Source organism: Haliotis rufescens, unplaced genomic scaffold (assembly GCF_023055435.1).
Source record: "Haliotis rufescens isolate VD_foot unplaced genomic scaffold, xgHalRufe1.0.p SCAF_55, whole genome shotgun sequence".
In the NCBI taxonomy this organism is placed as follows: Eukaryota; Metazoa; Mollusca; class Gastropoda; order Lepetellida; family Haliotidae; genus Haliotis; species Haliotis rufescens.
In genome coordinates, this window is record NW_025964279.1 from 2,473,123 (window position 1) to 2,486,752 (window position 13,630).

Sequence of the window (13,630 nt, forward strand, 5' to 3'; positions counted from 1 at the left end):
CATGAGGCTACTACAGAGCTATTCATATGTGAATCTGCGAAATAATTATTACAATTTCATGAGATCATCAGAAAGTGAGCTACATGAAGCAATATTTAATAACCTTCATTATATTTCTGATTTTGGCATCATGGAAAAAGATTTCCTTACCAATCTAAATACATTTGAAGGTACACACAGTTTACCGACATGCCACGTCGGGGGGATATGTCATCTTCAGATGACTCTTGTTTCCATAAAACAACAGTATCTGTCTTCAAGTGACTTTGGTGTGAAAATGGATGATTTTATTTCAAAATAGATTATGTTTCTTAACTTAAATTGTAGTTGATCACAACTGGGCAATGCTGAATATTCAGAAAATAACAAACCCGCAATGAGGATTGAAGTTTGTAACTTCTATGGATCAACACTTTCTGAGAGAACAGAATCTAAATTCCTTAAGTTCTATGTTTTCAAATAATCTTTTTTTCTCCATTTGAGCATTACTTTCAACTGGTTAATTATTATAGGGAGGGTGTGTCGACAAAAAATCTAAGGCGATCATAAAATACTAAATCCTTGATGGATGTCATTGATGTCCAATTTTTGAATGCTTTGCTTTGATATTCAATTTTGAGGTTTAAGCATATTATACCAAACAAATGCAATCAGAGCATTTATTTTGGCCTTTTTGCACTTCATCGCCTTATTTTAGAAATAACCACGCTGTCGTGTAGTAATAGCATCAAACAAACGTGGTGGAGAGGTATTCTGTAGGTGTACCCATGTTTCAAACTGATCATTTACCCCTTGATCCTACAACACAGAGAGGGGTGTTTGGCATCCCCTATAATGTAGGAGTTGGGCCTGACTTGAAGCTGCTAAGATGGAGTGACTCTCCACCTAAAGATGGTGGCTCTGACCCCAGGCTCTGATTCCTACTCTCCACTACACCGGGCTGAGGCTGAGGCTGAGGCTTGGGCTCGGGCTCGGGTTCGGCCTGGTGCTGGGGCAAGACTGGCTTTTCTGTTCTCATCCTTTCAACAACAGGATGTTTATCCGAGACAGGTCTTTTTTTCTCAGTCTTCGAGACTTCTGCTATATGTCCTTCTTTCACAACAGACTTCACGCTTGTGTTCTGTTGACCTTGGAGCGATGAATGCTGGGGTGTCGTGGCACATATAGTCCTGGCAGTCATAGCACATGGTCCATCATGACTTGTGGGGTCCAGAAGTTCACCTGTAAACGCAGAATGATATGATGATAAAGTTCTTGTGAGAAAAAAACATCATAAATTGTTTAAAAAATAAGTAGTTTCTGCTTGTCACAGAATCATTTTCTTGAAATTGTTGTTTGGAAAAAGGTTCTCATATCATTTCCAAAGCCCAAAGAATGGACACCTTTTTGCAGCATTCAGTGATGATGTAAATATTTCATAAATAAATCGAGTTGAAAGAAGCTGTGCAAAGTGTTTTCAGCATATTGAAGGCCAAAATAGATTAAAAAGATTTTCATCCAAATTCTTAGTGAGACTCGTATCATTCTATTCTTTAGATATCATTCTTTTGAACAGATTAGTTAAAAAAGACGGCATGAATAATGTGTTTCACATGAATCATGACTGTTTGGGAGTTCAAGGCATATGAAATTTTCATCAAGAAAGAATCAAGGAAACCTATGTGGTGATTTTCTCTGTCTGGGAACTTGGGGACAGCATGACGGGAGGCCTGTCTTCTGAAAGTGAGGCGGTCGGAATGAAAATCTTATAATTTAATATGGCCCAGTGATCTTTTTCAAATTTCTTCAAAGAATGTATTACCTTCATTGAGAACAATTTCCTTTTTTCCGAGAGTTGTGTCGGGGCCTACTGCCCCTGTCCTTGCTGTCATGTGATCGGAATTACTCAAGGTCATGGGGTCAAAGTTTATTGTAGGTCCCACGACGCCATGCCTGTACTGTCCTGAAGAACATAATGAATCAAGGCTTGTAAGGAAAGCTAATGATTTTGATTTTGATTTTACGTAACATTATTTTAACTCTATTTTTCTCTTCAGTTAAGGTAATAATATCAGCCAATCTAGACTGGCCATGTGACAGTTGACCTACTTAACCTGATGCTTTTAGAACTGACCTTATAGGTAGAGAATCTCACCGGAGTGTCTTTTGATATCAAATATATCAACATGAGTTGATAAAATTGGAAAAACTACAAGGCTTGCCGAGGAGTTTTTCCACTTTTATCACGTAATACATGACCTAAATATATCACAATGGACTTCCCTTCCTGCACACAGTGTCAGTGTTATAACAACCAGGACTTCCCTTCCTGCACACAGTGTCAGTGTTATAACAACCAGGACTTCCCTTCCGACACAGCATAAGTGTTATAACAACCAGGACTTCCCTTCCGACACACAGTGTCAGTGTTATAACAACCAGGACTTCCCTTCCGACACAGCATAAGTGTTATAACAACCAGGACTTCCCTTCCGACACACAGTGTCAGTGTTATAACAACCAGGACTTCCCTTCCTGCACACAGTGTCAGTGTTATAACAACCAGGACTTCCCTTCGGACACACAGTGTCAGTGTTATAACAAGGACTTCCCTTCCTGAACACAGTGTCAGAGTTATAACAACCAGGACTTCCCTTCCTGCACACAGTGTCAGTGATATAACAACCAGGACTTCCCTTCCTGCACACAGTGTCAGTGTTATAACAACCAGAACTTCCCTTCCGACACAGCATCAGTGTTATAACAACCAGGACTTCCCTTCCAACACACAGTGTCAGTGTTATAACAACCAGGACTTCCCTTCCGACACACAGCGTCAGTGTTATAACTTATAACAAAAGGACTTCCCTTCCTGCACACAGCGTCAGTGTTATAACAACCAGGACTTCCCTTCGGACACACAGAGTCAGTGTTATAACAAGGACTTCCCTTCCTGCACACAGTGTCAGTGTTATAACAACCAGGACTTCCCTTCCTGCACACAGTGTCAGTGTTATAACAGCCAGAACTTCCCTTCCTGCACACATTGCAGTGATATAACAACCAGGACTTCCCTTCCTGCACACAGTGTCAGTGTTATAACAACCAGGACTTCCCTTCCGACACACAGCGTCAGTGTTATAACTTATAACAAAAGGACTTCCCTTCCTGCACACAGCGTCAGTGTTATAACAACCAGGACTTCCCTTCCGACACAGTGTCAGTGTTATAACAACCAGGACTTCCCTTCCGACACACAGTGTCAATGATATAACACCCAGGACTTCCCTTCCTGCACACAGCGTCAGTGATATAACACCCAGGACTTCCCTTCCGACACAGTGTCAGTGTTATAACAACCAGGACTTCCCTTCCGACACAGTGTCAGTGCTATAACAATATTCCCCTGTATGCATTTATTATATTTTTTCCTCACTGACAGCGTACCTGTTGAGTATGGTGGTGGGTCATAACTTGGTAAACTTCCACAATGCTTTGGCTGCCCTGGCTGGGCAATAGGCGGCTCTGGTTGCTCTGGCTGGGCAATAGGCTGCTCTGGTTGCTCTGGCTGGGCAATAGGCTGCTCTGGTTGGTCAGTAGACTGCCTGGGTAGACTTTCTATTGGCTCGTCTGTCTCAGCATCTGATTCTTGAAGATGTTGTTGTTCTGTAGTACCATATCTAACCAAAAGCTGATGATTCTCTGCAGGCAAACCTGGAAAATATGACACTTGATCAGTGAGCTTGGTTACAGGCGTCTGTAAATGAGTGTGAACAGTGAGTGACTGAATCTGCCGCTTTGAGCAATATTTCCCTTTTATTGACGTGTGTCAGTTAAATGTGGGAGGAAAGCCCCAAGTGATGTCGGTCTTCAGAACTTGGTGAGACCCATGAGTACTGTGCTGACAAACACAGAACCATAATCAGGCCGAACCGGAATTCAACCCTGACCACTGGGGCCACCTGTGCCTACTAGGCCTCTAGAACTGAACAATGTTCAGTTCAAGTTACAGTGAAACCTCGTTAGTCCAGACCTTGCTAATTCAGAAACACAAGGTCCAGATTCTTTCCACATCAACTGCATGTATTCAAGGGACATAACTCTGCAACCTTGTTTAAAATTGTTTCCTTAATTTCAGAATTCACTTCAATAAAGTAAAAAAAAATAATTGAGCCTCTTCCAATTTATTGGTCCTGTCACCTTGACCAAGCCACCACATTAATTATATTAACAGTATTAATATAAATTGAGAATCTATTTGTTCCCATTGGGATATTTCTACTGATGTCTGCAGCAGACTTGGTATGAATATCGGCCTCTGAGCAGATCTAGATAAATCCATGAAAAAGATTCATTAATAAGGAAATCAGATGAATTTTGATATTAATAATAGCATACTTATCCTGACACAACACATTGAAATTTCCTGCTGACACAGAACCTAAAACGTGCCCCTTTTTCATCTCTGAGGTTTCACAACTAAAACGTGGGATACTGACCGATACACCAAGAAAAGTGTGGGTATAGCTATTATAAATCTGGACCAGACAATCCAGTGATTGATATTGTGATCCACACTGTCAGGGTATGCCATAATCCAAGTCAGCTAGTCAGACCACTCGACCTGCATTGGTTGCTGGGGATCAATTCTAAACGGAAATGCCCTCCCTTTTTGATGTCAAAACATTATTGTTCAGTGTTGATTTTATTTGTCATCGAAATAAATAGAAGAAAAATGGCACCATTCTGTCAGCTTGGTCTCATGCTCTTGGTTTCACTTCAAAGAGAGAGTGAGTGCTTATTTGTTAGTTGTTTAAAGCAACACACACCAATATCCCTGCTCTATGACAGTGGACTGTAAACAATTAAGTCTGGATCACTCAATCCAGTGATTGACATGAGCATCGATCTACACAATTGGGACACAATGACATACATCAACTAAGTCAGCGAGTCTGACCACGAAATCCAGTTTATCACCTCATATGACAAGCATGGGTTGATGAAGACAATTCAAACCCAGATCTGGACAGGGGAGAGAGTGAGAATGCAGTCAGAAGTACTCCACCTCGTCAGGAACAACAACCCACATCATCAGGGCACAGCCAAATCAGAGAGCCGGACCACCTCAACACCACTGCAGTCGTGCCGTAGGACCAGCAGGAGGTACTGGGGATCCACCCCGACTCTCAATCCCCCCAGTGTTGGTGAAACCCATGACATCTCACCTTCGTTAATCACTGCAGTACCAGGACAACTGGACACAGATCCAAACACACAGCAGATGCACATACGATTTTGAGCATTCGTTCTGTCTGAAAATAAGAAATAATTCACTTGTTACTAAAATGAACAATATCAAACCTGAATGTTCCAAATTAAGGTCAACTAAGAGTCATCAGAAGATTACAAGAGTTTGCCACTAACGTGGCTATATCCCCTGCCCCTGTTGCAGAATTTATGAAAAATTAAATCTAAACAAACTCTAACCTTTTTTAACCGAGGTGGAACTTGTCATGGAAATTGTAAAAAAAGAAGAGTTTGGAACCTAAGTCCATCTTGTTGCCTTGGAAATGTAAAAAATAAAAATTTCTAGCAAAAGCCACCAGTTCAGCATGTACTTGACAGACCTGCAAAGTTTCATGAAAAAATATTGAACAGTTTCTGAGTTATGCTCTGGAAACGAAACATGACGGACGGACGGACGTATGGACGGATGAAGCCCTTTTTCACTCTGTTGGGCGGGGAATAAAAACAAATCACCCTTGGCCCCAAAATATTCGACAGAACAAACCATCTGAATGTTACAGCAAGTCCAACAAGAGTGATCTGTCCCACTTGATGAGAGTATTCGTCTCTAATCTGTCTGTCCGAGTAGTTATTGGGCTTTCAATACAATACCATGGTATTGGGATTCTGAACTTTGTATTTTTATGTCAGGTCCTTTTTTGCAAAGATAGGGATAAGTGGATGTCACACATCTGATACATGGTTTATGCAGTAATTGGTTGCATTACCAGCTGTAGTTATCAACAGGTACTGAAGCTCACCTTTCACATCAAACTTATGAAATTTTATATACTGCATTTCAATAGAAACATGAAAATAAAAAAAGAATTCTTGCTTCACTGGTGTCAAGGAAGGACATGCAGCAGGATGAGGGGAGACTCGGGGAACCTTCCTGCAGTCGCAGCAGGATAAATATATTCAAAATATTCAAATTCATAAATCGACTACTTACTTCACCCGACCCGTGAAGATCTAGATCAGAATAGGTCTTCAGCAACCCATGCTTGCCGTAAAAGGCGACTATGCTTGTCGTAAGAGACGACTAACTGGATCAGGTGGTCAGGCTCGCTGACTTGGTTGAAGCATGTCATCGATCCCAATTGCATGGATCGATGCTCATGGCGGCAATCACTGGATTGTCTGGTCCAGATTCAATTATTTACAGATCGCCATCATATTGCTGAGTGCAGGTTAATTTAAACAAACAAAACCATCTTACTTCCCCCAGGATGTGCATTCACTGGTCCAGTATCAGCAGCACAAAATGGGTTGGTCTACACCCTTGTGAAAACTGAGAAGATGGGTGGGATTACTCCTCATGTAAAAGAGGTAGTATTCTAAGAACTTGTAACAAAGATAACTATTTATTATATAATGGGTAGGTTTCTCAGCAGGATAAAGCCAACGGACAAAAACGATATCCGTTGGGGTCATATGCAGATAGAGATGCAAATATCAAAGGTCAAATTGGGACAACTTTCAGTGTTTACAAACAAACATGGCGTCGCCCTTCTCATTCGGCGATCGTGTCAAAAGTAACCATCGGGAATCTGGAGAAACTACTGTGATAATTACTTTCATTATCAAAACAATAGTCTCACATACTGAAAATCGGTGTCCAACTGTGACGTAGCTGAGGCATTTTACAAGTTTGGGCAATTTTGTAGATATAAACTGCGAAGGACACTAGCCAAGTGGGATCAGTTTCCATAGCTATGCTTGTAGACCTCTGCGGCTTGGAACATTTTCCACATATTAGAAACAGTTGGATTTGGGCGAAATACGTTCGAATTGTTACCTTGAGTCCTGTTGTCGCTGTGTGAACATCTGACTGCACCTCATAACATTATGACAGGACAGGCCGACTGTCAACATCTGGCTGTGGCCGTGGCGTCACAGGGTAAGTGAAGTGTCAGTCGGACAGTGACAGTAGCCAATATAGTTCTGTTTCTTATACAGTGGCAAAGCAAAATATACGCAAAACAACAATCCTTCTTTTTAATTGCCTTTCGTGGCAATCCATCGGTCTGTCCGATAGAGTATCTGTCCTTTATCAAAGGGAAGCTACTCTAACCCTAGTCTATGAGACATAACGGCCACGGTCAGACGTTGTTGACAGTCGTTCTGTCCTGTCATAACGTTAAGAAGTGTAGTCAGATGTACACACAGCAACAAAACGAAACAAGGTAACAATTCAAACATATTTCGGCCAAATCCAACTATTTTAATTTGTGGAGAAGGTTTCAAGCCGCAGAGGTCTAGAAGCACAGATATGGCTACAGATCCCGCTTGGCTAGGTCTCGTGCCCTCGCAAAATTGTTTCGAAATTTATATCTCCAAAGTTGCCCAAACTTATAAAATGCCTTAGATACGTCACAGTTAGACACTGATTTTCAGTATATTAGACTGTTCTTTTTGATAATGGTAGCAATTATCCCTGTAGTTTATCCAGATTCCTGATGGTTAATTCTTACTCGATCGCCGAATGACGAGGGCAACGCCATGTTTGTTTATAAACAGTGAAAGTAGTCCCTACTTGACCTTTGATATTTGCATCTCTATCTGCATATGACCCCAATGGATATCGTTTTTATCCATTGGCTTTATCCTGCCTACCCATTATATGATAAATATCAATCCGCACATTTCAGGAAAACTTGCAATGTTTAGGCAATGTTTGTGAGAGATGGGAAGAGATTTTCGAGCACATAATTAAAGAATGACATTATAAGATAAACATGTCATCACGCTTGTGTGTTTGGGGATGGTAAATATCCTGTATTAGGAATAAACACTATGTATTTAGGTCGCTAAATACAATGTTTATTCCTGATACAGGATATTTACCATCCCCAAACACACTCGCGTGATAACCTGTATTTATTTGATAATTCTGCGGATACCCTACCTCTCTTTCATCATTGCCAGAATACACCAGAGGGGCCGGCAGGTTCTGAGACCTAGTCATCCTTGAATATTTTAATAGCTGACAGTAACATTAACAGTATCATATAAGGCATGAATCAGAAGACAGGCTGGTTGGTTGGTTGGTTGGTTTGTTTAACGCGGCACTCAGCAATATTCCAGCTATATGAAGGCGGTCTGTAAATAATCGAGTCTGGACCAGACAATCCAGTGATTAATATCCTCAGCATCGACCCACGCAACTGGAGTGAGTGAGTGAGTTGGGTTTAACGCCGCTTTTAACAGTATTCCAGTTATATCCCAGTGTGTCAGCTTAATGTGGGAGGAAAGCCCGAAGTGATGCAGGTCTCAGACATTTACCACTTCGGTGAAACCCACTAGCACAGGTATGGTGCTGACAAACCTAGGAACATAATCGTTGAGAACCGGCCACACAATTGGGATTGATGACAAGCATCAACCAAGTCAGCAAGCCTGACCGCCTCTTACGACATTAGGAATATCCACTGAACTACCATTTTATCTGTATTCCTTTCACATCAATTTTGGTTTGTGACATCACTTCCTGTTCACATGACGTCGCTTGCAGTTCCGACTGTGTCACTTTCAAAACCGATGACATTATATCTCGGTTCCAGTGACGTCATGTCCAGTTCCAATGTCACTTCCTGTTCTGATGTTCACTTTTGGTTATGACGTCACTTCCTGTGCACTGTACATCAAAACCAGATCTAATAATATGATTCCAACCATATTCCTATGATCTGAGTTTTGTCTCTCTTACTGTCATGGAAGGAAAGTGAGTGAGCTGGTATGGTTTTACGCCGCTTTTAGCAATATTCCAGCAATATCACAGTGGGTGACATTGTACCCATGTGGGGAATCAAACCCGGGTCTTAGGCGTGATGAGTGGAAACTTTAACCAGTAGGCTACCCCACCGCCCCTCGAATGAAAGTAATCATGCATTGTTCACAACAAAATCTTACCAACGGAGTCCTTTGTTCTTGTTCGGTAACACAGGACTGCCACAACTCCAACAATGATGCCACAAGCCAAGATTGCAACAGAGAACCAAATGTACCACTTGGAGATGATATTGGTGTTGGAGTTGGAGCCTGTCTGGAAGCTGTAACAACATGATATGCCAAACTCAATTTAAATTGTTACCGTATTCGACGTAATAAGCGCCCAGGGCGCTCTCAAAATTAGAAATAGGGGGCTCTTATTAGAATATTAATTTTGTGGAAAAAACAGAGTTGAAAGATAAATTTCGTGGTTTATGCGGATTCCAGAATTTAATTGCCCATAATTAAGGGTGCATAAAACACACGAGTGTGTATTATACACGAATAAATAAGTCTTGTGTACTTTGATCAATCGGAAGGGGTGCTAATTGGGATTGTTCACTTGCCAATATATTAGCAAATATCGCCGTGGGCGCTTATTAGAGCGGGGCGCTTATTACGTCGAATACAGTATTAATAAAACCAGGGTCTCAACCTAAGGCTAAGACACCTACATTTGACTCACAGCCCAATCAAAATGTTCAATTACAACTACAGCCCATGACACCCAAGGGATTCTTGAACACTGAATTTATCCTAATGCATCCCTAATTATATTGCAGGTATGTCTTAAGCATGCATACTTTGGTCCAAATCGGTAACAATACCACAGTTAGGCAAAATGGCAGACGAAAGAAAACAAACCATTAGATCTATTTCATTCGGAAAATATTGAAATCGACAGGAAGTGGTGTCTTACATCACTAATTTGAGATACGAAATAAAAGTTGGTATGTTGCAAATGTAATGCCAACCGTTCGGCAATTGAACGGTGAACATAAGAAATGTACCTTTCATGTTAGAGAGGTACATTGAAAATATTAGAATGGGCCTCAGCCAATCAGAATCCGTCATTCATGTGCAAGGTAGGATAAACGGTTATTGTACACAGAAATAAGTGGACATAGTTGATATTACTTCGAGAACTGAGGTTACTCAGTCTCGGATCATATAAAGGATTAATTAGGACTTAAGTACGAGAAACTAATTAAGTCGTCATGTTCTCCTTAATAAATTTTTAGGCAAAACATGCAAACTTTGTTTAGATTCAAACTGCCTTTGGTTCCTATTGATTCAGAGTTACTAATAACCAATGTCTCAACTCCTCTTGTTTATGATGCTGAATGAGTCAGATTGATGTAACACCACTTTGAACAATATTTCACTTAATGTGGGAGGAAAACCCAAAGTGATGCAGGCCTTAGACATTTACCACTTGGGTGAAACCCTTGAGCACGGGTATTAGGGCTGAAACGATCCCGGGACACCGATGCATCGCGATTAACTCCATACCATTTGTGAGGTGCGGTATCTAAATTTTTCACAATACAATTTTTTTAATAAACTTTTATCAAGTTTTAAATGTGTTGTAAATGAATTTCTAATTCAAACCGAGTCATAAAAACTAAGGGACAATATAATTTTCGTCTTCGAAAATACAGCAGCAGTAGCAGTAGCAGTTCAAGCTTTCTGATTAGCTGAGCGGTCTCTAACGCAATCATGTTGGAAAAAAGCAGATGCTCGTCCTTTGCAAGAAAAACCAACGAGGACTTACGGTGAAAATGGCAAGTTACTGGTACTTATCTTGTCCATGTAGGACTGTTACGTTTGTGTTTGCTTGCCATTACATGGACGAGGTGAAATGGGGTTTAACGTCACGTCCAAGATTATTGCACTTATATAGCGACGTTAGCCATTACATGGAAATGGCAGATGATTCATTAAGTTAAAATACTCATTACAGTATATATTTGATGACTCATGAACATTCATTAACTTTCATTTAATTTTTCATTTTAATAATGGTTTAATAATAGTTTAATTAGTAAAATCTAAATATTTTTTACATTTGTATACTTATCCTGCATTACTCCGTATTGCATTTACTGCTGTCTTTTACAGAGAGACGAACTGTGTGAGATCCAGCTGCTGAAGAAAGTTGTTTCCATCTGTCCAGGAAGCAGCGCCCCCTCCCACACAGTCGGCACGTGACCCCGAAGACATGACGTCATGTCAAAACACATAACTGCTTTAACATACCATCGGAAACTTCGTGGGGAGGTAGCGGAGCGCAGGGGGGGCACTTAGACTTCGTAATGCAGGATAAGTATACAAATGTAAAAAATATTTAGATTTTACTATTTTTTTTAACTTATCCTGCATTACTCCGTATTGCATCTTTATCAGACGGCACGGCCGGTGTGCATACCTTCAGATGTGAGCATGAAGAAAACCCTCGACAAGGTCCGATGAAATCGCACCGCATGGACAAGAGATGACCGGAACACCAGCGACCATTCCTGTCGAAGGAAACGAGAGTCGATGCAAAAGAGGGAACCCGAAATAGGTGACAGAAATAGTATGAGGCAGGAAGGCCAAAACTAGAACTGACCGAAGAGTGAATGCGGAACGCAGGAGAGCCCTCTAATCTGGGGTGATAAACACCAGAGAGTTCGACGGGCCCCGTTTAGGGTAACGGAGAATCAGTGGCGTCGGGGGTTGGTTACATCACGGAGGTAGTGGCTGGCAAAAACGGTGTTGGATCGCCCCAAACAGCCTTCCATGATCGATTTGAGGGAACAGTTACTGTGCAGAGCCATGGTAGACGCGACCACCCGAATCTCGTGTGGGTTGTTAGCCTTAGGGGGGTCCAATCCGGCGACTTTATAAGCTTGGAGGATGACCGCCCGGATCCACAGGGAGATAGTATTCCGGCTGACCTCCGACAGCGACGAAGGGGAGACCGGTAGTAAAGGCGTTTCCTACTCTTACGGCAGGCTTTAGATCATCGCAGGAAAACCTTCAGGGCCCTAACTGGGCATAATAAAAGCTCCTCCACGTCGTCGGCACCCACAATCGATGAAAGGGGAGGGATGGTGAAGGATCTATCAGGCTGTCCTGGGAGTTGATTCTTTGCGATGAAGTCCCAGCACAGCCCAAGATGAACTGCGCCATGAGTCCCGTGTTCGAACCGGACACGAGAGACGTCGAGGGCGTGGAGCTCACTAACCCGGGCGGCCGTAGCCAAGGCCAGTAGAAACACCGTCTTCTTCGTTAAGTCGTAAAAGGAAGACGTGTGGAGTGGTTCGAAGGGAGCCTCCCGAAGAGCCTTTAAGACCACATTCAGATCCCACGCAGGCGGTCTGAACTTGGCTTTCTGGTCGTCGAGACGAAACGAGCGCAGCAACGCCTGAAGTTCGGGAATTTTCGTCATTCTCCGGTCGTCCGGGATGGCAAGGACGGAGTTAATGGTGACCAGGTACGTGGAGATGGTACAGCCTTTAAATCGACGTGTGCTGCGCAAGTACAGAAGAAACTCAGCCAGGAACTGCGGTGACGCCGTCATCGGATCCTGATGCTTGTCAGAGCAGAAAGCCTGGAACGAGGACCATTTATCATCATATAGTCCCCGTGTAGATGGACGATGGGCGAAAGCAATAGCCTTGGCCGCTCTAGTCGAATAGCCCTTGGCTCCTAGGGCTTTTTGCAGATGTGCCAGGCGTGCAGGTAAAACTGAGCGGGACTTGGGTGTGGCAACGACTGTGTGGGTGGAGCAGCAGGTTGGACCACGCCGGCAGTTCTAGAGGGTTGTCTCTGGCGACGTTTCGGAGGTCGACAAACCAACTTCTGGCCGGCCACCAAGGCGCGACCAAAGTGTCAAGTGTCGAGTGGCCTGGATCTTTTGAAGAACCCTGGGAAGGAGAACCGGAGGCGGAAAAGCGTACGCGCTTAATCCCTCCCAGGGAACACTGAAGGCGTCGACTGCTACAGCGGCCGGATCCTGGACCGGCAGGATGTAAGTCGGCAGCTGGCAGTTCTGAGACGTGGCGAACAGATCGATGTTTGGAGTGGCGATCGTTTGACAAAGGATGGTGAAGATCTCTGGGTGGAGTTGCCATTCGGTGGGAGCCACCTTGACCGGCCTGGACAGAGCGTCTGCCAGAACATTCTTGCAACCTGGAATGTGCTGAACAAGGAATTGCAGGCCTAAGCGGTCCACCAGGTCGAAGAATCGGAAGGTCTGGTTGAGCAGAGACTGAGGAGAGTGGAGAGTACCCTGATTCCTCAGACACCACACCACGGTGATGTTGTCCGTGGAGATGGTCAACTGGGCGTGACGGAGAATGCTCTGCCAGTGGGAGACGGCCAGGATGAGAGCTTCGAGTTCGAGGTTGATGCTGTGCCAGTGGAGTCGATCTCCGGACCACAGCCCTGCAACTGTTTGAGTCCCCAGATGAGCCCCCCAACCCTGTTTGGATGCGTCGACGAACAGGTGGAGGGAGGGGTGTAGCACGGTCAAGGAGACGCCGCCGCAGACGTTCGATTCCACCGTCCACCATCGGAGGAAGGGGTGGAGGTGGACCGGGAGGAC

The 13,630-nt window shown here is 43.2% G+C and overlaps 1 protein-coding gene across 2 annotated transcripts in view; it reads right to left on the reverse strand.

Annotated features, from left to right (window-relative positions):
* Positions 1 to 228: 228 nt before the first annotated feature.
* LOC124144921 overlaps positions 229 to 13,630 on the reverse strand; it is a 29,973-nt gene continuing 16,571 nt past the window's right edge. The window contains exons 9-13 of one of the 2 annotated variants that reach the window (XM_046514542.2): positions 9,181 to 9,320; positions 5,208 to 5,294; positions 3,427 to 3,693; positions 1,802 to 1,942; positions 229 to 1,221 (exon numbers count right to left, since the gene is read on the reverse strand). In XM_046514542.2, the coding sequence (XP_046370498.2) occupies positions 830 to 1,221; positions 1,802 to 1,942; positions 3,427 to 3,693; positions 5,208 to 5,294; positions 9,181 to 9,320 (1,027 nt within the window). In that variant the 3' untranslated portion in view covers positions 229 to 829. The remainder of the gene's footprint in view (positions 1,222 to 1,801; positions 1,943 to 3,426; positions 3,694 to 5,207; positions 5,295 to 9,180; positions 9,321 to 13,630) is intronic. The other variant, XM_046514543.2, reaches the window with a different exon arrangement.